This window comes from Oryctolagus cuniculus, chromosome 21 (assembly GCF_051225735.1).
Source record: "Oryctolagus cuniculus isolate XC-2025 breed Fujian yellow rabbit chromosome 21, ASM5122573v1, whole genome shotgun sequence".
Classification (NCBI taxonomy): Eukaryota; Metazoa; Chordata; class Mammalia; order Lagomorpha; family Leporidae; genus Oryctolagus; species Oryctolagus cuniculus.
The window spans coordinates 33,357,360-33,380,077 of record NC_142887.1 but is presented as its reverse complement, the minus strand read 5'-3'; the positions used below and the strand labels follow the sequence as shown (position 1 = coordinate 33,380,077).

At 51.0% G+C, this 22,718-nt stretch overlaps 1 protein-coding gene across 1 annotated transcript in view; it reads right to left on the bottom strand.

Moving 5' to 3' along the window:
• The window catches only part of UBE2L3 (ubiquitin conjugating enzyme E2 L3), a 52,031-nt gene that overhangs the window by 13,934 nt on the left and 15,379 nt on the right, over positions 1-22,718 (bottom strand). The window contains exon 2 of the mRNA XM_051826744.3: positions 14,146-14,241. Coding sequence (XP_051682704.1) covers positions 14,146-14,241 — 96 coding nt within the window. The remainder of the gene's footprint in view (positions 1-14,145; positions 14,242-22,718) is intronic.

Below are 22,718 nucleotides of genomic sequence, written 5' to 3'. Positions count from 1 at the left end.
GGCATCCCACATGGGCGCCATTTCAAGTCCCAGCTATTCCAGTTCCAATCCAGCTCTCTGCTGTGGCCTGGGAAAGCAGTGGAAGATGGCCCAAGTGTTGGGCCCCTGCACCTACACGGGAGACCCAGAAGAAGCTCCTGGCTTTGGTCTGGACCAGCTCCAGCCACTGCAGCCATTTCAGTAGTGAAGTAGTGGATGGAAACCCATCTCTCTCCTTCTCTCCATCTGTCTGTACTCCTGCCTTTCAAATAAATAAATAAATCTTTCAAAAAAATAATGGACTATTTAAATAACAGTCCATCATGAGGAAGGCGTTAATTCAGAAAGGGAAGAAGAGATTTAGTTAGGATTTTTGCATCCCACATTGGAGTGCCTGGGTTTGGTTCCTGACTCCAGCTTCTCGCCAGCACAGACCCTGGGAGGCAGCAGGGATGGCTCAAGCAACCGGGTCCCTTTCCCCTATGCTGGAGGCCTGGACTGGGCTCTGGCCACTGAGGACGTATGAGGAGTGCACCAGCAGATGGAAGCTCTGTTTCTGAAATTAATTAATTTGATTTAGCTTAAAATAACAACTTGGGAGTGACACCAGCAAAATGATGAGTACAGCGCTCCAAATTCCCCACCACAGAAAGAGAAAAATGACTGCAGGGAAGGTCAGAAACAACTCTGTCAGAACCTGGACAAGAGCAAAGATTTATAGCTCCCAAATGAACACAGAATCAAGACAAAGCCCTCATTTACCCGCTGAGTGAGCAGCAGGCTACCCAGGAGACAGAACCTCCACTCCTGGTGTGGGACCCTGGTCCTTGGTTCCAGGGGGAGCAGAGAAGACCCTGTTGTCTGAGGACAACCTGGAGGACTGACAGAGCTTCCACCTCTTTTGGAATCCACACAGGATGGAAAAGCAGCAGATGCTGCTAAACACACTGTACACGAAAAACCAGCACACACGCTGGCATTATGGTGCTGCAGATTAAGTCGCCACTGGCAACACAGGCATCCCCATCAGAGTGCTGGCTCAACGAGTACCAACTACTCCACTTCTGTCCCAGCTCCCTTGCTGTCTCAAGTATTTGTGCCCCTGCCACCAACATGGCAGATCAGGACAGAGTTCCCAACTCCTGGCATCAGCCTGACGCAGCCCTAGTTGTTGTGGCCATTTAGGGAGTGAACCAGCAAATGGAAAAGCTTTTTTTCTCTCTGTTGCTCTGCCTTTCAAATTAATACATAAATCCTAAAACAAAAAACAAAAACTAATAGTCATCTAGAGAAGATATCCATTGAGATATGATAAACTGTCTTCATTCAAAGAGGAAATGCTGGGAAGAAAGTTTGTTTTTTAAAGATTTATTTATTTATTTGAAAGAGTTACAGAGAGAGAGAGAGAGAGAGAGAGAGAGAGAGAGAGAGAGAGTCTTCCATCCGCTGATTCATTCCCCGAATGGCTACAGCAGCCAGAGCTGAGCCAATCTGAAGCCAGGAGCCAGGAGCTTCCTCCAGTTCTCCTCCATGGGTGCAGGGGCTCAAGACCTTGGACCATCCTCCGCTGCTTTCCCAGGCCATAGCAGGGAGCTGAATCGGAAGTGGAGCAGCCGGGACATGAACCGGTGCTCATAAGGGATGCCAGTGCTGAGGCTAGGGCTTTAATCTGCTGTGCCACAGCGCTGGCCCCAAGGGAAGAAAGTTTTTATTAGGAAATTAGGTCAAAAGTGCCCAGACAGGTCCAGTGTTGTGGTGCAGGCTAAGCCACTGCTTGCCATGCCAGTAACCTCTATCAGAGCACTGATTTTAGTCCCAGCTGCTCTGTTTCTGATCCAGCTCCTTGATAATGTGCCTGGGAAAGCGGCAGCAGATGGTCCAAGTACTTAGGTACCTGGCAGCTACCTGAAAGAGTTACAGAGAGAAAAGGAGAGACAGAGTGGTCTTCCCACCCACTGGTTCACTCCTTGGATGGCTGCAATGGCCAGTACTGGGCCAGGCTGACACCAGGAATCTGGAGCCTAGAGTTTCATCTAGGTCTCTCAATGTGGGTGGCAGGAGCCCAAACACTTGGGCCATCTTTTGCTGTTTTTACCGGGCCCAATAGCAGGGAGCTAGATTAGACGCAGAACAGCTGGGACGGGAACCAGTGCCCATATGGGATGCTGGTGTCACAGGAAGAAGCTTTTACCTGCTATGCCACAATATTGGCCCCAATAAATAAATCCTTTTAAAAATAAATTTGCTTTAAAAAGGCTAGTGTATGAATTAGTAACTGAAAATCTGTATTAATAGGCTCACAAGGGGTAAGATACAATCTTGGGACACCTGAATAGCAGTTGCACCACTGGTTAGGATGCTCACATCCTGTAACTACAGATGCCTGAATTCAGTGACCAATCTCAGCTCCTGACTCCAGCTTCCTGCCAGTACAGACCCCGGGAGGCAGCAGGGATGGCTCAAGGGATCAAACTGGATTCCTACCACCCACACGGGAAACCCAGCTGAGTTCTCAGCTCCTAGCATGGCTCTCCCTGGTCCTTGCAGGCATCTGGGGAGTGAACCAGTGAATGAGAGCTAGCTCTTTCTCAAATAAAATATTTTTTAAAAGAAGATACAATCTGTAACAATAACAATATAAAAAGGGGACAATAAAGATGAATGGCAACACAGTGTTTGCAAACTATTAAAATAAATTGGCAGGGCCAGTGCTGTGGCGCAGCAGGTAAAGCCACCATCTGCAGTGCTGGCATCCTATATGGGTGCCAGTTGGAGTCCTGGCCGCTCCACTTCTGATCCAGCTCTCTGCTATGGCCTGGAAAGCAGTAGAAGATGGCAGGCCCCTGCACCTGCACCTGCATGGGAGACCCAGAAGAAGCTCCAGGCTCCTGGCTTTGGATCGGCCCAGCTCTGGCTGCAGTGGCCATTTGGGGAGTGAACCAGCAGATGGAAGAGTTCTTTCTCTCTGCCCCTGCCTTTCAAAATGAATCTTTTGGGTGCAAGGCCCAAGCACTTGGGCCATCCTCCACTGCCCTCCTGGGCCACAGCAGAGAGCTGGACTGGAAGAGGAGCAACTGGGACAGAATCCAGCGCCCCAACCAGGACTAGAACCCGGGGTGCTGGCGCCGCAGGTGGAGGATTAGCCGTGGCGCCGGCCAAAATGAATAAATCTTTAAAAAATAAGTTGGTGGGGCCGGCACTGTGGCACAGTGGGTTAAAAGCCCTGGCCTGAAGGGTAGGCATCCCATAGGAGAGCCTGTTCTAGTCCTGGCTGCTCCACTTCCAATCCAGCTCTCTAATATGGCTTGGGAAAGCAGTGGAAGATGGCCCCTTCTTGGGCCCCAGCACCCACATGGGAGACCCAGAAGAAGCTCCTGGCTCCGGACTGGTGCAGCTTCAGCTGTTGTGGCCATCTGGGGAGTGAACCACTGGATGGAAGACCTCTCTCTCTGTCTCTGCCTCTCTAACTCTTTCAAATGAATAAATCTTAAAAAAAAAAAAAAAAAAAAAGAAAAGAAAAGAAAAGAAAAAAGAAAAAACACCGTGAATATAATTCAAATATTCTCTTAAAAAATAAGTTGGTAATATTCGAACTAGGTTGTCATTAAAGCCTCAAGGTAACCTCTAAGAAAATAAACTGATAAATACACAGGAAAAAAAAACAAGAAGGGAACCAAGATGGTACATTATAAAAAGCAGCGAGGTCCAGCGTTGGCCTAGTGGTTGCTCACGTCCAGTACCTGCGTTCAATCCTGCACTCGGGGCTCCTGATGGCAGCTTCATGCTAACGCAGACCTGAGTGGCAGCGGTGAGGACTCAGCTAGTTGGGTTCCTGCCAGCCACATGGGGGAAGGAGATGAAGTTCCCAGCTCCTGGCTTTAGTCCAGCCTAGTGCAGGCTGTCTGCAGGCATTTGAGGAGTGACCAGTGAGTGGCAGCTCGCTCTTGCTTACTTGGTCTGACTCTCAAATAAATTACACACACACACACTTTTAAATCAAGTCAGGTGTACACTGTGGGGCAGAGGGTTGAGCTGCCTGTGATGCCCACATCCCATATCAGAGTGCCAGTTCCCATACTGTCTAGTGCACTTTGGATCCACCCTCCTACTAACGCATCTGGGGAAGCAGAACATGATGGCCCAAGTATCTGAGTCCCTGCCACCCACATGGGAGACCAGGATGGAGTTCCTGCCTCCTGGTTTTCACTTGGCCCAACCCTAAATGTTGTAGGCATTTGCAGAGTGAATCTCTCTCTCTCTTTCTTTGTAACTTTGCCTTTCATCTACTGCCTTTAAAATAACTCAATAAATCTCTTTTAAAAATTGTGAGCACACACACGAGAAGGAAATAAAAAAATGAAAAAAGGATGCCATGCAAACAGTAGCCAAAAGAGAGCAGAGAGCAGCAATGTCTCTACAATCATCTGACGACACAGATTTTATGTCTAAAAAGATTACAGGAGGCACGCGGGGGCAGGGGGTATTGTGGTGTAGCAAGTAAAGTCACCACCTGCGATGCCAGCATCCCATATGGGCACTGCTCCACTTCTGATCCAGTTCCCTGCTAATGGCCTGGGAAAAACAATGGAATATTCTTAGTACTTGGGCCCCTGTACCCATCCCTGTAACAGATAAAGCTTCTGGCTCCTGGCTTCAGCCTGACACAGCCCTAGCCTACGTGGCCACTTTGGGAGTGACCCAGAGGATGGAAGATACCTCTTGCTCTCTCTGTAACTCTGATTTTCAAAAAAAAAAAAAAAAAGGGGGGGGGGTGGCAGTGCTGTGGCACAGTAGGTTAATACTCTGCCTGAAGTGATAGCTTCCCATATGGGCGCCAGTTCTAGTCCCAGCTGCTCCTCTTCCAATCCAACACTCTGCTATGGCCTGGGAAAGCAGTGGAAGATGGCCCAAGTGCTTGGGCCCCTGTACCCTCATGGGAGACCAGGAAGGAACTACTAGCTCCTGGCTTCGGATTGGCGCGGCTCCAGCTGTTGTGGCCATTTGGGGAGTGAACCAATGGAAGGGAGACCTTTCTCTCTGTCTCTCCCTCTCATTGTCTGTAACTCTACCTCTCCAATAAATAAATAAAGTCTTAAAAAAAAAAAAAGATTTGAAGAGCTACTGGATCCATGTTAAAATCAAATATTTAATTAAAATAGGCAAAGGACATTATACATCAACCTAAGAATTCAATTCATTAAGATGTAACAATGATAAACATATAAACAACAGAGCCATAAAATATGTGCAGCAAAAACTGACAGGAGACATGTATGTTCTGACATGACTGTTCTAGAAGAACAGTCAGGGGCTGGTGTTGTGTAGTGGGTGAGGCTGCCACCTGGCACGCACGCATCCCACATGCATGCTGGTTCTAATCCCAGCTGTCCCACTTCGGAACCAGCTCCCTGATAAACCCCCTGGGACAGCAGTAAATGATGGCCCAAGTGAACGAGCCCCTGCCACTCACAGGATGGGGCTCCAGGCTCCCAGCTCCTGGTTTCAGCCTGGCTCAGCCTTGGCCTTTGAGGCCATTTGGGGAGCAAGCCAGTAGATGGAAGATCAATCTCCTTCTCCCTTCTCCCTAGCCCCCCCAACACTGTCTTTCGAATGCATGTTTAGAAAACAAAATGGAGCCGGCGCCGCTGCTCAATAGGCTAATCCTCCACCTTGCGGCGCTGGCACACCGGGTTCTAGTCCCAGTCAGGGCGCCGGATCCTGTCCCGGTTGCCCCTCTTCCAGGCCGGCTCTCTGCTGTGGCCAGGGAGTGCAGTGGAGGATGGCCCAAGTGCTTGGGCCCTGCACCCGCATGGGAGACCAGGAGAAGCACCTGGCTCCTGCCTTCAGATCAGGCCGCGGCGGCCATTGGAGGGTGAACCAACCAACAGCAAAGGAAGACCTTTCTCTCTGTCTCTCTCTCTCACTGTCCACTCTGCCTGTAAAAAAAAAAAAAAAAAAAAAAAAGAAAGAAAGAAAGAAAGAAAACAAAATGGAACAAAGACTTCATCATCTCCACTTTCAATAATACTGAGAAGGGAAATTGGCAAGGAAATGCTATTTGAACAACACTATAAGCCAATTAGGCCTTACAAATATATACAGACCACTCCACTCAATAGGAGAATACACGTTCTTCTCAAGTGCACATGAAATATTGTCCACAACAGAAAATGTTAACCTACAAAATAAGTCTATTAATAGATTTCAGGAACCAGTGCTGTGGCATAGCGGGTTAAGGTACTGCCTGCAACACCAGCATCCTATTAGGGCACCAGTTTGAGTCTCAGCTGCTTCACTTCCAACCAATGGGGGCATTTGGAGAGTGAAACAGCACATGATAGTGCTCTCTGCCTCAAATAAAGAAAAATTAAAAAAAAAAAAAAAAGGTATTTGGACTACATCTAACCAATAAGGCTGTTACAGATTGAATGCTTGGGTTCCCTCTCAAATTCATTTATTTAAATATTCTATTTTATTTATTTGCGAGGCAGAGTTACAGACAGAGAGAAAGGTCTTCCACCTGCTGGTTCACTCCCCAGATGGCTGCAATGGCCAGAGCTAGGTCAATCTGAAGCCAGGAGCCAGGAGCTTCTTCTGGGTCTCCCACATGGGTGCATGGGCCCAAGCATTTGGACCATCTTTTGCTCCTTTCCCGAGCACATTAAATGCGGAACTGGACCAGAAGAGGAGAAGCCAGGACCAGAACCGGCACCCATATGGGATTCCGGCACTGCAGGTGCAGGCTTAGCCCAATACACCCCAGCGCTGGCCCCTCCCCTCAAATTTATAAACTGAAGCACTAACCTCACTGTGGCTGCACTTGGGTTAGTAATGGGAGTTAAATGGCATCATAAGGAATCTGTGCCCTGCTAGGAGGGCAGGCAGGGAGCACCCCAGCTCTGTGCAGTACCCCCAAGGAAAGGCCTCGTGAAGACACAGGCAGCAGGCTGCAAGACAGAACAGCTACCACCAGAAACCAACTTGCTGGATATCCAGGGACTAAGGGAAATTAATTCCTATTGTCTAAGCCATCTCAGTTGTGTTAATAACTTAAGGTATAAGGGTGCCCACTGAAAATTATGAAAACACTGCTGAGGCCGGCGGTGCGGCTCACTAGACTAATCCTCCACCTTGCGGCGCCGGCACACCGGGTTCTAGTCCCGGTCGGGGCGCCAGATTCTGTCCCGGTTGCCCCTCTTCCAGGCCAGCTTTCTGCTATGGCCCGGGAAGGCAGTGGAGGATGGCCCAAGTGCTTGGGTCCTGCACCCCATGGGAGACCAGGAGAAGTACCTGGCTCCTGCCATCGGATCAGCGCGGTGCGCCAGCCGCAGTGCGCCAGCCGCGGCGGCCATTGGAGGGTGAACCAACGGCAAAAGGAAGACCTTTCTCTCTGTCTCTCTCTCTCACTGTCCACTCGGCATGTTTAAAAAAAAACAAAAACAAAAACAAAAACAAAAACTGCTGAAAAATTTAAGGACCTAAATAAATAGAAGACACCCTGGTTCATGGGTTGGAAGACTTGATATAAAGATGACAGACAATACTACCCAAAGTGATCTGAAGATTTAATGCAGGGCAGACACTGTGGAGTAGGGGTAAAGCTGCCCCCTGTGATGTCAGGATTCCATATGGGCACTAGTTCAAGTCCTGATTGTTTCACTTCCAACCCAGCTCCCTACTAACTGGCCTGGGAAAAGCAGCAGAAGATGGCCTAAGTGACTGGGCCCCTGAACCCAGAGACCTGGAAGAAGCTCCTGGCTTCAGGCTGGTCCAGCCCTAGGCCATTGCAGCCATCTGGAGAATGAACAAAAGATGGAATATTTCTCTCTCATTCTGTCTCCCTCTCTCTGTAACTTTTTTTTTTTTTAAAGATTTATTTTATTGGGGCCAGCGCTGTGGTGCAGTAGGTTAATCCTCCGCCTGTGGCTTCAGCATCCTATATGGGCGCCAGTTCAAGTCCTGGCTGCTCCACTTCCGATCCAGCTCTCTTGCTATGGCCTGGGAAGACAGTGGAAGATGGCCCAAGTGTTTGGTTCCCTGCACCCACATGGGAGGCTGAGAAGAAGCTCTTGGCTTTGGATTGGCCCAGCTCTGGCCGTCGCGACCATTTGGGCACTGAACCAGTGAATAGAAGATCTGTCTTCCCTGTAACTCTGCCTTTCAAATAAATAAAATCTTTAAAAAATTGTTTTTAACTTTTGTGCATCACATGACGGAACTAAGAAGTGAACAGAGAGCCAGCATTTGGCCTGGTGGCTGAACCACCCAAGCCCCACATCGGAACACCTGGGCTTGGTGATGAACTCCACCTTCTGACTCCAGCTCCCTGCAAATGCAAGCAGCAGAGATGGCTCAAGCGACTGGGTTCCAGCCACCCACGTGGGAGACCTGAACTGAGCTCTCTGACCTCTGAGCTTTGGCCTGGCCTCATCTAGCCAGATCACTGTGAGCACGTGAGAAGTGGACGGAAGGGGCCACTGCAGCCAGCTGGGGAGTGAACCAGCGGATGAAGGACCTCGCTCTCTCTCTGCCTCCTCTCCTCTCTCTGTGTAACTCTTTCAAATAAATAAATAATTTTTTAAAGATTTATTTATTTATTTGAAAATCAGAGTTACACGGAGAGAGGAGAGGCAGAGAGAGAGGGGTCCTCCATCCGATGGTTCACTCCCCAGCTGGCCGCAATGGTCAGAACTGTGCCGATCTGAAGCCAGGAGCCAGGAGCTTCTTCTGAGTCTCCCACGCGGGTGCAGGGGCCCAAGCACTTGGGCCATCTTCTGCTGCTTTCCAGGCCATAGCAAACAGCTGGATTGGAAGTGGAGCAGCCAGGTCTCGAACCCTCACCCATATGGGATGCCGGCGCTTCAGGTCAGGGCGTTAACCGCTGTGCCACAGCGCTGGCCCCAATAAATCTTAAAAAAAAAAAAAAAAGATTCTAGGGCCCACGCTATGATCTAGTGGGTAAAACCGCCACCTGTAGTGCCATATGGGCGCCAGTTTGAGACCGGCTGCTCCACTTCCAATCCAGCTCTCTGCTATGGCCTGGGAAAGCAGTTGAAGATGGCCCAAATCCTTGGGCCCCTGCACCTGCATGGGAGACCTGCAAGAAGCTCCTGGTTCCTGGCTTTGGATCAGCCCAGCCCCAGCCGTTGCAGCCACTTAGGGAGTGAAACAGTGGATAGAAGACTTCTCTCTCTCTTGCTGTCTCTCTGTAATTCTGCCTTCCAAGTAAATAAATAAATCTTTGAAAATTAAATTAAATTAAATAAAAACGCCCACCTTGGGGTTGGCATTGTGGCATAGCAAGTAAAGCCACTGCCTGGAATGCTAGCATCTTATGTGGGCGCTGGTTCGTGTCCTAGCTGCTCCACCTCTGATCCAGCTCCCTGCTAATGGGCAGGGAGAAACAGCAGAAAGTGGCCCAAGTACTAGGGTCCCTGCCGCCTATGTTGGAGACCCAGAAGAAGCTCCTGGCTTCAGCCTGACTTAGCCTGGGCACTGCGGCCATCTGGGGGAGTGAACCAGCAGACAGAAGATCCGTCTCTTCCTTTCTCTTTCAAATAAATAAATAAATAAATAAATAAATCTTAAACAACAGAAACACCCAGTTGGGATGGGTGTTGTAGCACAGTGAGTTAGGCCACCACTTCAGATGTCCACATCTCAGGCTGGAGGCATTGGTTTGAGTCGTGGTTTCTCCTCTTTATACAGCTGCTGGCTAATGTGCACCCTGGATGGCTCAAGGACTTGGATCCCTGCCACCTATGTGGGAAATCCGGATGGGGCTCTTGGCTCCTGGCTGTGGCCTGGCTCAGTCCTGGCTGTTGCAGGTATTTGTGGCGTGAGCCAGCGGATGGAAAGTATTACTCTCTCTCCCTGTCACTCTTTCAATTAGATGAAAGTAAGCAATAACTAGTAATAATAATGAATAATAATGATAGAGCCAGCACTGTGGTACAGTGGGTTAAACCACCACTTACAATGTCAGCAATTCCATATGGGGTAACAGTTTGAGTCCCAGCTGCTCCCCGCTAATGTGCCTGGGAAGGCAGCAGAAGATAGCCCAAGTACTGAGCCCCTACACCCTCGTGGGAAACCAGGATGGAATTCCCAGCTCCTGGCTCCAGGTTGGCCCTGCCCTGGCTGTTGTGTCCATTTGGGGAGTGAACCAGCAGGCAGAAGATTATTTGTCTCTTCCTGTCACTCTTTCAAATAAAAAAATAAACAAAATAAGCAAAGAAGAAACAAAGATAAACATTTTAAAATGATTAAATAAATCAGCCTACAGATATTATGGGACGTTGTATAGCTATCAAACATGTTCACAGGGGCTGGTGCTGTGGCACAGTCGGTAAAGCTGCTGCCTGTGGCACTGGCATCCCATATGAGCACTGGTTTGAATCCTGGGTGTGCTACTTCCTATCCAACTCCCTGCTAATGCTCCTGGGAAAGCAGCAGAAAATGGCCCAAGTCCTTGGACCCCTGCACCCATGTGGGAGACCAGAAAGAAACTCCTGGCTTCGGAGTAGCCCAGCTCCAGCCATTGTGGCCATTTGGGGAGTGAATCAGCAGATGGAAGATCTCTCTGTCTCTTGTCTCTCCCTCTCTCTGCAACTTTTTCAAATAAATAAATCTTTTTAAAAAGTGTTCATAAGCAATTTCAAAGCAATAGCTAAAAATGATCTGAAATAATGAGACAATTTATTAAAAATTGCATGAAGAATGGCTAGGAAGAACCACGTAAAGGTCAGAAATGAATGTTCACTCAGCCTGAGCTTTTTTTTTTTTTTTTAAAGATTTATTTATTTATTTATTTGAAAGTCAGAGTTACACAGAGAGAGAAGGAGAGGCAGAGAAAGAGAGAGGTCTTCCATCCACTGGTTCACTCCCTAACTGGTCACAACAGCTAGAGCTGTACCTATTTGAAGCCAAGAGCCAGGAGCTTCTTCTGGGTCTCCCACACCAGTGCAGGGGCCCAAACACTTGGGCCATCTTCCACTGTTTTCCCAGGCTATAGCAGAGAGCTGAATCAGAAGTGGAGCTGCCGGTGCCGGCAGCTTTACCCACCATGCCACAGCACCAGCCCCTCGGTCAGAGCTTCTAACAGGCTCACCACCACACCTTTTGTTCAAGTACAGCACCCCACAACTAACCAAACTGAATTTCTGGATGATAGGATATGGAGAACACAGTCGTCTCTCGGCATTCCAGGAGCAATGGGTTCTGGGATACCCTACGGACACTGCCGACGCTCGAGTCCCTCACGTGGGATGGTGCCGTATGCGTATATCCCACCCACACCCTCTCAGGTCCTCGCATCACCTCTGGACCACTCGCACTACCTAACAGAGTGTAAGTGCTACGCACACAGTTACTACACTGCATTGTCAGGAAATAACGTAAGAATAAAAGTCCGGGCCGGCACCGCAGCTCACTAGGCTAATCCTCCGCCTTGCGGCGCCGGCACACCGGGTTCTAGTCCCGGTCGGGGCGCCGGATTCTGTCCCGGTTGCCCCTCTTCCAGGTCAGCTCTCTGCTGTGGCCAGGGAAGTGCAGTGGAGGATGGCCCAAGTGCTTGGGCCCTGCACCCCATGGGAGACCAGGAGAAGTACCTGGCTCCTGCCATCGGATCAGCGTGGTGCGCCGGCCACAGCGCGCCAGCCATTGGAGGGTGAACCAACGGCAAAAGGAAGACCTTTCTCTCTGTCTCTCTCTCTCACTGTCCACTCTGCCTGTCAAAAAAAAAAAAAAAAAAAAAAAAAGAATAAAAGTCCGTTCACGTTCATACGGGTGCAGTTTTTCTTTTTCTGACCATCTCTGAAATGTGGATATCCGAATCTGAGCTATAAAGCCAGTGGAGAATCAACTGTACTATCTTCCTTATGCTTCACCTCTGAATCTCAGACAAAATAATTTCACAGGAAAAACAAGCTCTGAAGGGAAGACACCTGCCGTGGCAACAATGCTGTGTGTCCAGGAAGTGTCTCCCAGCATCCCCTCCCACCAGCCCCGCCCTGCTGCCTCTGCACTCTGGCTAGGGCATTTACCCAGTGATCCTTGAGCACCAGCACTTCGCCGTAAAGGCCGGAGCGGCTCACCCCAGCTCAGTGGACACCTCGGGTGAGTTTGAACAGAGGGTTCCCAAGTTGGCCCAGCCGGCTCCCTGCAGAAGCCTGAGGCCCAGAGAAGGTTAAGCTGCTGAGGAAGCCCCAGCCACTCTGGGGAAGGGAGAACTGCTTCTGTGAAACACTGCTCCCACCAACCCAGAAGCTCCGGGCAACGACTGCTGGCGGGAGCCCGTGAGGACGGACAAGAGGGCAGGGTGAGCCACCAAGAGAACAGGCTGGCCCTGCTTATGGCTTCGGGCCCAGCATCTTCAAACGGAAGGCAAGGCTTCAGCCTGGACCCCGTACAGCCTCAGCTGACGCGCAGCAGGATCTGACCGGTGTGGTCACCACCAGTAGCTTCGTGAGACTCTGGGCCAAGGCGACCCCAGAGGGAAGCAATGGTGTGACCTACGCTCAGAGCCAGTGCGCAGGCTCGCGGGCTGCTGCATTCCCAGGGAGGCTGGCCAGACCTTACCCCTCACACGCTGCTGTGTTCATTCTGACTTTGCAGAAGGGCCACGGATTAACTGTTCACCACTGTCAGCAGGCAGCAGAATCTCAATAAGAAAAGGGACAGATGGTCCTTCTGCTCGGCACAGAACAGGTGCCTGCCGCAGACAAGGGCTGGGCTCACGGTCCAGCCCCTCCCCGCTCACCCTGTGCCCTGTGTCCTGTGCCCCGCTCCCCCCCACCCCCCAGCCTAAAACCTACAGGCTTCATCTTCAAAACCAGACCAGAAGCTCCCGAACTTAGAAATTTCAGCACAGGGCACAGCTGTCTGCAGTTATCCACGCAACTATGGAAATAAGGCACAAATCTAACATTTGCTGGCCAAGTTCCAGAACATAAAAAAAAAAAAAAAAAAAAAAAAAAGCACAACTCTAAAACAAGCATCACAAAGAAAACATGTACATAAGTATGTTCTAGGCTCTGTCCTGGCAAAGCAGCCAACCTGCCATTAATAGAACATTAGGTACAGCAATGGCGGACAGGGTCAGGCCCAGAGAAGGGGCCTGAGGTTCCTTTGGGCAAAGCAGGGGAGAAAGACGGCGGGTGGAGTGGAAGACCAGGCAAGAAGGAAGCACTCTGCAGAGGATGAAGCTGAGAGCCAGGGTGGCTGGAAGGCTACACGACGTCCGTGTGAGGCCGCCTGATGGACAGGTACGGGGCAGCTCCAGGAGAGAAGGCAAGGACAGAGACAACAGTGTGGGCTGTCTTTACGGCACCACAACCTGCAGTGCTGGAACAAGTACAAAACAGGACCCTTGTTTAAGAGGGAGAAGGAAGCAGCAGCAGGACAGAAGCAGGTACCGAAGTGACCACAGGACTGGAGGCTGGGACACTGCCCAGGCCCCAGGGCCCAGGAGACAAGCAAGGGCCACAGCACCGGGGCTGCAGAGCCAGGTGTGACAGCTGACACGAGGTCCTCCGTGCACAAAGGGAAGCGGGTTCAGAGGCTTTGAGAAACAGTGCAAATCAGAGCCAAGGGGAGGCCGAGTCTCTGCAGGGGTGAGAGCAAAGGACAGAGAGGAAAGGAAGAGGGTAGTGAGGCCGGGGGACGCCCAAGTCCAGCGCGAGCCAGAGGCCTGGGCCAGGGCCACTGGGCTGCAGGCAGACAGGAGACACATGCTGAAGGCTATCAGGAGGCCCAGAACGCAGGTGCCCAGGGCTTAGAGACTCAGATCAAACCAAGGGGGAGAGCAAAAGACCAAACGGGACCACTTGCCTTCTCTAAGAGAGGCCAGAGGAGGAGGTCTCGCCCTGGTAGACAAGACCAGGCATCCAGAAGCCAGGGGAGACAGGAACTAGCAGGGGCAGACACACCCCCCTTGCCTGTGTGGAGAACAGTACACCTGGAAAGCTCAGAAACACTGGAGCTTTATAAAACCCGTGCAAAGCCACAACCCTACTCCCTGCCTTGTCACCCTGCAGCCACAGCCACTCGTGTGTGCGTCTGTGGCCGCCTCAACTATAGGTCTACTCAGGAGCAGAGGTGAGCCCAGCAGCACACACATCACCTGAAAGAACAGTCTGATAAGAAGAGGAAGTGTTCAATACTCACAGGAACAATAAGCCCTTGCCAAGTCAATAAATTAGCTTCATCAACCTGGATGTTACGGAAGTTTTTCATTCCACATTTGCGGATCTCTTCAAGCTCCTGTTGATTAACAAAGCATAAAGGGGTGTCAAATAGGGGAAAACACCACATATTAAGATCCCTCCTGACTCCCTCAAATCAAACCAGGGGAAAACACCGCCAACGACAAAATCTGCAAGCGAAGACAGCTCTCGCCTGATCTGGCTAAGGGGACGTGGAGCTTCCGTGGTGCCCTCCTGGAGGCCGCTGCCTGCACCCGTACCCCAGACCAAGTCAGACCCCCACCTGGGTGAACCCTCTCAACAGGACGGGGAAGACCGTGCTCCTGCAGATGCACTACTCTCCTCTCTGGGTGAGTCACCAAGTCTCAGCCCCCTGCTTGGGGCAGTTACGGAGCAGGGGCTAACCCAGGATGCTAACAACCTGACTTCTTCCAACCAAGATTTGGTAAGGGCTGACTATGCACTGAACACTAAGAATGCAAAGATGAGTAAAATGCAACTAGCAGTAAAGCAGAGGTAAACGCATCCCCACACAGCTTTCTACCCATCCTTGCTAGTGTGATTTCAGAAACTCAGTCTAAGCACAGGCACACGGCGGAGAGACCTTCCAGGTTGCGATGGGGAGGGGACAAGAAACCTTCACTGCTGCAAAACAGGAGTAACAAGACCCAGAGCTGCAGACAATGAGGGGGAACTCTGTCATGAGCCAAGGCCCTCCCTGCAAACATGAGGGGTATTACATAAACCAGCCGATGAGGCAAATGCCATTTCAACCCAAAACCACGAGCACTGTGACAAATTACTTCACAACTCTGCCTGAGCTGTCTTTGAACTTGACTGTCACTCACTGTTCAACTGTGTACCAGCCTGACATTTCCCACTGTCGGCCAACATTGTGAGTGAGCCTGCAGCTGGTGTGCTGTAACCCAGGCGGCACAGCCTACACCCTCCCACCTGTGCACCGGCACCACCAACATTCCTCCATGCTGGACACCTGGAGTGCCACACCCAGCCTCCTGTCCAGGGGCAGGACTGCACCCGCCACCACCTCGAAGCGTCTTCTTTTCTGCAGCCTGAGCACTGCCCAGCTGAGGCCTACCTCCTCTGCCCAGCGCCCTCCCCTCAGGCCCCACCCACACACCCTCCAGCAAGGGAAGGGCCCCTCTTGCAGTGCTGAGGCTCAGAATGGCAGCTAGGCGCCCACCAGCCCCCTGTCAAGCCCACAAGATCCTCCACACCCTACAGTCCCATCACACAGCAGTCTGTAAGACACACTGGGGCTAGACAGCATGGAAGGAACAGTTCCTGAGGAAAGGGCGGGGGGGGGGGGGCAGGGCAGATCCAGTGTTGCAGGTGCTGGGTTGTAGGATTGAGAAATGTCTGGCCCAAAGTGGCTCAAGAAGGAGAGTGCATTAATGGGACACCTGCAAAAAGTAGTCAGGACACACTGGTTTCATGGCAGGTGACAGGCACTGAACCTCTTCCCACAGGGTGTCACTGCTGTCAGCCCTAGATGCTTCCACAACCACCTGGACCTGGGCCCAGCCCTGAAATTCTGGGCCAGCAAGTATGTGTACAGCCTAAACATGGAGTTTTTTCTTTCTTTCTTTTTTTTTTTTTTCAGGCTTATGTATTTGAAAGGCAGAATGACAGAGCAAGAAAAAGCAGCAGAGAGAGAGAAAGCTTCCATTCGCTGGTTCATTCCCCAAACAGCTGCAACAGCCAAGGCCGGGCCAGGCCAAAGCCAAAAACTCCATAAAAGGTCTCCCATGTGGGCTGCAGGTCTTAAGTACTTGGTCATGACTTGCTGTTTCCAGGTGAATCAGCAGGTAACTGGACTGGCACTCCAATATGGGATGCAGGTATCAGAAGTGGTGGCTTAACCCATCGTGTTAACATTGTATTATGTTGCCTGCCCTGAACATGGGGATTTTTAACAAGCTACACAGCTTGAGGAGGAGGCACTGCCAGGTGCTAGCAATAGGGGCTGTGACTCCCAGCGGGGGCCTTGTTTCTGAGCCTGCAGGAGAGAAAGCAGGCATGCAAGGGCTACCTGCTACTGCCCAGGACTCACTGGGAACACTCCCCAGGGGATTATAAATCCTGGGCAGACCCACACTAAGTCCCCATCCCCAACCAGGCCAGGTGTGAAGACAGGGATCAGGATGCCCCACGACTGCAGGACCTAACACAGAGGTCCCCAAATATCTGCCTAATGACCAGGTGAGCAAGTGGGAAGCTGGGGTTTGGGAGGAGAAAAAACAGACCTAGCATGAAAAAGATTTTCTATAAATGTGTATCAAAGTTGTATTTTGGGGGCTAGTGCTGTGGTGTGGCAGGTTAACCCACTGGCTACAGCATAGGCATCCCATAGCATCCAGTTCAATTACTGGATGCTCCACTTTCTGATCCTGGCCCAGTCCCGGCAGTTGAGGCCATTTGGAGAGTGAACCAGCAGATGGAAGAGATCTCTGTGTGTAACTCTTTCAAAATAAATAAATCTTTAAAAAACAAGGGCTGGCGCTGTGGTGTAGCAGGTGTAGCCACCGCCTGCAGTGCTGGCATCCCATATAGGTACTGGTTAGTGTCCTGGCTGCTGCCCTTCTGATCCAGCTCTCTGCTAGGGCCAGGTGGAAGGGAGGAGCCAGGAGTTTCATTCAGTTTTCCCACGCGGGTGAGGGGACCAAGCACTTGGGGCCAATTTTTGCTGCTTTTCCCAGGCGCATTAGCAGAAGCTGAATCAGCCACAATAAATAAATCTTTAAAAATAAAATTTTTTTTTAAAAAGGAAGTATTAGAAAATGACACTCAATGTTTGTGGGAGAAAATAACTTTTTAAAAAAGATTTGATTTATTTGAAAGAGTTACAGAGAGAGGTAGAGAGAGATGTCTTCCATCCACTGGTTCACTCCCAAATGGCCGCAACAGTCGGAGCTGAGCTGATCTGAAGCCAGGAGCCAGAAGCTTCTTCCAGGTCTCCCACATGGGCACAGGGGCCCAAGGACTTGGGCTATACACCACTGCTTTCTCAGGCCAAGAGCTGGATCAGAAGTGGAGCAGCAGACCAGGGCTTTAGGCCACTGTGCCACAGTACCAGTCCTAAGAAAATAAGTTTTAAAAAAATCTAAATAGGGGGCCAGCACCATCACACAGCAGGTTAAGCTGCCATTTGCAATACCAGCATTCACATCACAGCATCAATTTTGAGTCCTGGCTGCTCCATTTCTGATCCAGCTCCCTGCTAATGCACCTTGGAAAGCAGAAGACAGCCCAAAAAGTACCTGGGCCCCTGCCACCCATGTGAGAGACAGGGATGGTGTGTTTGGCTCCTGGCTTTGGTTGTGGTCATCTGCAGAGTGAATCAGCAGATGGAAGATCTTTCTCTATGTCACTCTGCACCTTTCAGATAAATAATGGATCTTTTTCAATCTAAATATACTTTTTTTTTTTTTTTTTTTTTTGACAGGCAGAGAGACAGAGAGAAAGGTCTTCCTTTTCCGTTGGTTCAACCCCCAGTGGCCTCTGCGGCTGGTGCACTGCAGCCAGCGCACCATGCTGATCCGAAGCCAAGAGCCAGGTGCTTCCTCCTGGTCTCCCATGAGGGTACAGGGTCCAAGCACTTGGGCCATCCTCCACTGCCTTCCCAGGCCACAGCAGAGAACTGGACTGGAAGAGGAGCAACCGTGACAGACTCCGGCGCCCCGACTGAGACTAGAACCTGGGGTGCCAGCGCCGCAGGCAGAGGATTAGCCTAGTGAGCCGCGGTGCCGACCAATCTAAATATACTTTTGTGGCATCATAAATCCACATACCAACAATATAAAGTACAGGTGATAAACACAACATTAAGTTTCACAAGAATTACAAAAATATGACAAGATGAGGCTCAACTATAACAGCTCAGGAAAAAACTCTTGCTCAAGAGAAAGGAGAGGAAGCAGTGAGTACTGTGGGTAGGGGTGCAGGGAGGGTGCTGAAGGGTGCTTTGGCATTAGGGAGATACACAAAGATGAAAGCTAATGAGGGGCCGGCACTGTGGTGCAGTGGATCAAAACCCTGGCCTGAAGAGCAGGCATCCCATATGGGTGCCAGTTCGAGTCCCAGCTACTCCACTTCAATCCTGCTCTCTGCTGTGGCCTGGGAAAGCAGTAGAAGACGGCCCAAGTCCTTGGGCCCTTACACCCATGTGGGAGACCAAGAAGAAGCTCCTGGCTCTTGACTTTCAATTGGCTCAGCTCCAGCCATTGCAGCCATCTGGGGAGTGAATCAGCGGATGGAAGACCTCTCTCTCTCTCTCTCTACCTCTGTCTTTCAAATAAACAAAAATAAATCTTTAAAAAAAAAAAAAAAAGCTGGTGAGCCTAAACCATACCTGCCCTGGCCAGAGAACAGAAAGGCAAGCTGCCATTAGACTACGGTTATCGGATACAGTCTTTTTTTTTTTTTTTTTTTTTTTTGACAGGCAGAGTGGACAGTGAGAGAGAGAGAGACAGAGAGAAAGGTCTTCCTTTGCCGTTGGTTCACCCTCCAATGGCCGCCGCGGCCGGCGCGCTGCGGCCGGCGCACCGCGCTGATCCGATGGCAGGAGCCAGGTGCTTTTCCTGGTCTCCCATGGGGTGCAGGGCCCAAGCACCTGGGCCATCCTCCACTGCACTCCCTGGCCACAGCAGAGGGCTGGCCTGGAAGAGGGGCAACCGGGACAGAATCCGGCGCCCCGACCGGGACTAGAACCCAGTGTGCCGGCGCCGCTAGGCGGAGGATTAGCCTAGTGAGCCGCGGCGCCGGCCGATACAGTCTTAACTTACCTTGCAATGTCAAGGCCTGCTCACCACCCTCCCCCACCCCTCTGCATACAATTCTAACCAATAACCAGGAACAGAAGAGAGAAAAACTGAAACAAGCTAACAAATCAGCCCTTTCTTCTTCATCCCACAGCAGTAGAGAATTTCCCAACAGGACCCTCACTTGAGCATCCGGAGCCCTGCCCATGAGACAGATGCCAGGCACTGTAACACCACCCCACCCAGTTTCCCAACGTCCTCTAGAGCCTCGGCTGACAGCCACTGGCACTATCAGTGGCCAGGATGCTAAAAGTCCTCCATTGCACAAGTCAGCCCTGCAGGCAGGAACTGTTCAGCCCAAAATGCCAATCATGCCTCCACCCACGAAAACAAAGTAGAGAACATGGACTAATTTCAGAGAAAAGACAGGTTCCCTGTGAAGATCTGAGCCCCCAAAAGGCATGATGACGACACAAAGCTTCAAAATGGCAAACACTCAAGTAAAACCGTGCCCCTGAGAATAGTCCTGGTACCAAAGCCCTGGGGGAGGAAGGCAAAGAAATCAATGTAAGTTCAGAGTTTGAATTCAAAAGGATATTAACGAATGATGGGTAAAAAGAAAGAATGAAAATAGGAGAGAAGAGGAAGGGCACGAGTGCGGGTGGGAGGGAGGGTATGGTGGGAAGAATCACTATGTTCCTAACATATTTATGAAATGCATGACGTTTGTATACCTTAAATAAAAGGCTTCTGGGGAAAAAACATGATGGAAGGATCCAACAACTGAGACCCAGAAGAGGGGCCCAGCTTTAGAAGAATCGGGAAGACGGAAGCCAAGAACGTAGAGCTTACCAAATAGGCTCCCACAAAGGCTTGTTTCGGTTCCACTTGGTGCAGGAGGCAGCTCCAGGTCAGCTGCTCAGGGCTGATGGCGCAATGCTGACAGCCCAAGGAGAGCTCCAAGGAAAGAACAACCAGCCAGCTCGTGCGTCCCCTCCCTTGGTCCCAGCCAGGCCAAGCAGCACAGCCGCAAGAGAACAGCAGTCCTTAAAACGAGGTCCTTTCTGAGCCCAGCAGTAGACTTCAGCAGAGGGAGGGGTGCTGCCCAGCTCTTCTAAAGAGAAATAGCCCATACCCCAAACCCCAGCCCAGGGAGCTGCAGGCCTACTGTGAGGCAATGTGCGCAGTGTAGCGGAAAGGGACCACCACCTAAGAGCTCTGCCAGCAGCAACAGGAGAGCTGCAGCCAGCTGCCCCAAGTCCTGAGAGGGGGCAGGAGAGCAGGTGGCCGCTGTGCATGCCCAGCACTGCGTGGGTGGGCAAAGCAGTCCCAAAAAGTATGTCTGTCCTTCTGTCTCTCTCTCTCCCATTTTTAATGGGTCTGTGACGGGGCCTAGAAAATTACTGCTCAAAACCTCCCCGGGTATGGGGCCAGTTCTGTGGCCCAGTGGGTTCAGCTGCCACCTCCAGTGCCAGCATCCCACACGGCAGCTGGTTCGAGTCCCGCATACACCACTTTTGATCCAGCTCCCTGCTAACATACTGGGAAAGCAGTGAAAGATGACCCAAATGCTTGGGCCCCTGTACCCATGTGGGAGAACCAGATGAATTTCTAAACTCCTGGCTTCAGCTTAGCCCAGTCCCAACCATTGCAGCCATTCGAGGAGTAAACCAGAGGATAGAAGATCTCTCCCAGTGGATGAAAGATCTCTCTCTTTGTCTCTCCTTCTAACTCTGCCTTTCTAATAAATTAACTAAAAACAAAACAAAACACTTCCCAGTAATCCCAATGCCAGATCAGGATTGAGAATCTCTCAGGACCCAACAATTTTTAACAAGTTTTTGGTCATGGCGCTCTTTAAGGAACCCATATGAACTAGATGACTCTTCTTCCCCCTAAAAACAGCAGGAACCACATCCAAGGAATCCCAGCCAAGACCCATGATGCAGCCCAAGCGAGCAGTGTGCTCTGTGCCACCACACTGACCTGGTGATTTCTTCCCTCAACACCCTTTCTCAGGATGGCTCCTGGAATGACCTTCCCAACTGCCCTTTCTATCCCTGCCCTGTGGCCCAAAACCTACCCGTCTTCCAAGGACTCTCTCAAATGTCTTCTTCTAAGAAGCCCCTGAGCCTGGCTACAAATGACGCTCAATTCTCTCAAGAGCCATCAGGTTATTTACGGAGAAGACAGATGAGTGGAGGGTGGATCCAAAAGCCCCAGAGAGACTGCTTGAACAGCTGGAGAACCAGCAGCTGCAGTCAGCCCAGTAGGTACCAAACAGAAGCAGTCAAGTATTACACACCAGGGAAAGGGGCAAACGCTCTTGGAACACGGGAAGGACTCAGCGCAGCCTCGACACCATCCACCCCAGGTACAGAATGAAATTCTTCAGGAGACGCAGTGAACACCTGGACTTGGGTCCAAGTTAAGGACTTGCCAGCCTTAACTCCTCAGCTGGCACAGGATGTGAGCCTCAGCGGGGTTAGCTGGCCCAGGTTTGCGCCAGGTCTCATGTCTGCTGTGCTGTTCAGAACCAGCTCCGCCAGCCCAGGCTGAAGACCGTGTCAGACGGAGGCTGCTCGGGACAGCACAAATGCAAGGACCAAGTCCTGCCAGCAACAACCAAAAGGGCCAAGGACTTCTGGCCTGGAGATTGAAAGGTCATACCACACTGCCTTCAGATATCAAAGGTTTCACCTGCCAAAGACTGTCGACCTTTTACGTGAGAAAAGTAAGCAGCAGCAGGGCCAGGAAGTCGCTGGTTATCCCAGATGGCTTTTGGCCCTGTGTCAGAACCTTCTAGCATTTAATGGCACACCCACGTGGCTCAAGCTCCCTGACCAAGGGGCAGCAGGTTGCCCTATCACTCCATATAAAATGGGTGGAGAAGAATGGCAGCCATTAGGCAGGCCTGTCAGACAGTACCCACCAGAGGGGCAGGCATTTGGTACAGTAGTTAAAAGGTACTTGAAGGGACGGCGCTGTGGCGGAGCAGGCTGGCGCTCCGCCTGCAGTGCCGGCATCCCATATGGACACCAGTTTGTGTTTCATCTACTCCACTTCCAATCCAGCTCTCTGCTAATGACCTGGGAAAGCAAAAGAAGGCCCAAGTGCTTGGCCCTTGCACTCATGTGGGAGACCCAGAAGAAGCTCCTGGCTCCAGATCGTCCCAACTCGGGCTGTTGCAGCTATTTGGGGAGTGGAAGACCTTTTTTCCTCTCTCTCTCTCTCTCTCTCTCTTTCTAACGCTACCTCTAAAATAAATAAAGGGGCCGGCGCTGTGGCGCAGCGGGTTAATGCCCTGACCTGCAGTGCAGGCATCCCATATGAGTGCTGGTTTGAGACCCGGTTGCTCCACTTCCGATCCAGCTCTCTGCTATGGCCTGGGAAAGCAGTGGAAGATGGCCCAAGTCCTTGGGCCCCTGCACCTGCTGGGGAGACCCAGAAGAAGCTCCTGGCTTCAGATCAGCAAAGCTCCGGCCGTTACGACCAACTGGGGAGTGAACCAGCAGATGGAAGACCTCTCTCTCTCTGCCTCTCCTTCTATCTCTGTATAACTCTGACTTTCAAATAAATACATCTTAAAAAAATAAAATAAATAAAAATAAAATCATTAAAAGGTACCTGGGATATCCCCATACCTAAGTGCCTGGGTTCAAGTCCCAGATCCACTTCTGATTCCACCTTCCCACTAATGGGTACCCTGGGAGTTAACAGGTGATAGCTCAAGCAGCTTGGTCCCTGCCACCAC